This window comes from Priapulus caudatus, unplaced genomic scaffold (assembly GCF_000485595.1).
Source record: "Priapulus caudatus unplaced genomic scaffold, Priapulus_caudatus-5.0.1 Scaffold1020, whole genome shotgun sequence".
Classification (NCBI taxonomy): domain Eukaryota; kingdom Metazoa; phylum Priapulida; class Priapulimorpha; order Priapulimorphida; family Priapulidae; genus Priapulus; species Priapulus caudatus.
In genome coordinates, this window is record NW_014578081.1 from 140,906 (window position 1) to 142,575 (window position 1,670).

Sequence of the window (1,670 nt, forward strand, 5' to 3'; positions counted from 1 at the left end):
CGTTAACTAACCATCTAACTGACCGCGTTAACTAACCATCTAACTGACCGCGCTAACTCGCTCTTACCTCGTTATTTCATTAATACATTAACTCTGTTATCAACAATCGACAAATAATTTCTTTGAGTTCGTCTCGTTGAAAGTGAAGTTACTTTCGCGAACCGTGTGACCATAAATCATTGGCAGACGTTGCAGGATGACTCACGTTGTTTTTCGTGTCGTGTGAGGTGCTGACCTGTGCTAGTAACTTCTCCTGTAAGAATCAGATGTATAACAGAGAACAGCTGAATCGTCTGGTTAAGTCATTAGTACTGCAGGATACAGATGACGTCACAAAGCATTATGCGTTAAGCATCAACGAGGCACAAGCATTGATGTTCCATGAGTAAGGTGGCGAGTGAGGCACCAGGTGTCTCTAGTAGAAATACTTATGGCAGCATTATTATAACAATCTAGATACACTTACATTGCACAGATGCATGCATGCACGCACACACACGCACGGGGTGGCATATATTTAGTGAATCCACTTAAGAGTGTTTCACCAAAAGATACACGTAATCTCATCGATGTGGCATCGATGTGGCCGATCTGTACGCCTCCCCGCATGATGTCTGGCTAGCTATCAGAGCCGCGCTGCCGCGCCGAGTAAGGAGAAGCAATGCGAGAGAAAACTCGTGCAGGAGGAAATTTTTTTCGAAGGTCGAAACGCGAGATGAACGCGTGACGCCGCTTTTGGCAGGCGTAACCACGGCGACGCCGACAGCGTGGGATATCGTAAGACGCGTCGTGAGGCGCGCTTCACCTGTTTCTCCTTCTTCTCCTTCTCGCAGCCTCTTCGGCAGTCTTCCCGCTTCTCTTGCCGTCGACCCTCGTCCTGCTCCTCAAGCTTCTTGTTCTCTTATTTGTTTCTAGCAATAGCTCGGCAGCAACTTGTACCAGCCTCAGTAGCATAGGGAATGTGTACAACTACAAGAGAGGGACGCACATCGCGAGGAATCCATGCCTGCATCGCCCGGGACCACTCGTAAAGCAGCTACTGCCTACAGGTATGACAGTCTGGCTTGCAGAATATGATATAATTAAACGGGCGATAACTAAATGATTTAACTCACACGTGATATATAATCATTACAGAATCTTACTGGAAATCTCAATAGATTACTCTAGAATTTCCTCCAATGTTGGTGGCTGTAAGAAACTCTACAAAATCCAATAAAAATTCGGCTTAATAAGAAATATGAAATTCTCTTAGAGACGCAAAAAAAAACTTAGCAATAGGATCGGCTTAATGAAATATATAATACCCATTCCTAATAGAAGCATACTAACGACAAGAATCCTGCATGCAATTCCATAATAGAATATTTCAGGAATCCCCTCAATGCCTTGCTAAGATTAAGCTACCTCTAATTCATTCTCTCCTGTTGTTGTCTGTCGCTTCGGCACCCGTTGTCTTCGTATTCAACACGCCCCAGCTGAGCTCTCTGTTCCCTCTCCAGCCAAAGCTCATGCCCCTGCTCCCTACAAAACAACCACTCATGCACTACCAACATAATTCATGGGTTGTTCGGCATGACACAAATGTCTGGCAAACAACCGGCAAGATACTCATGTACGAGCTTTTAGTATATATTAGATCACTCATATATATATATATAATACTTATG

The 1,670-nt window shown here is 44.3% G+C and overlaps 1 protein-coding gene across 1 annotated transcript in view; it reads right to left on the reverse strand.

Annotated features, from left to right (window-relative positions):
- Window positions 1-148: 148 nt before the first annotated feature.
- The window catches only part of LOC106815002 (U2 small nuclear ribonucleoprotein auxiliary factor 35 kDa subunit-related protein 2-like), a gene marked incomplete at its 5' end in the record, with an annotated part of 9,165 nt that continues 7,643 nt past the window's right edge, over window positions 149-1,670 (reverse strand). The window contains 1 exon segment of the mRNA XM_014819402.1: window positions 149-253. Within this exon segment, the coding sequence (XP_014674888.1) occupies window positions 149-253 (105 nt within the window).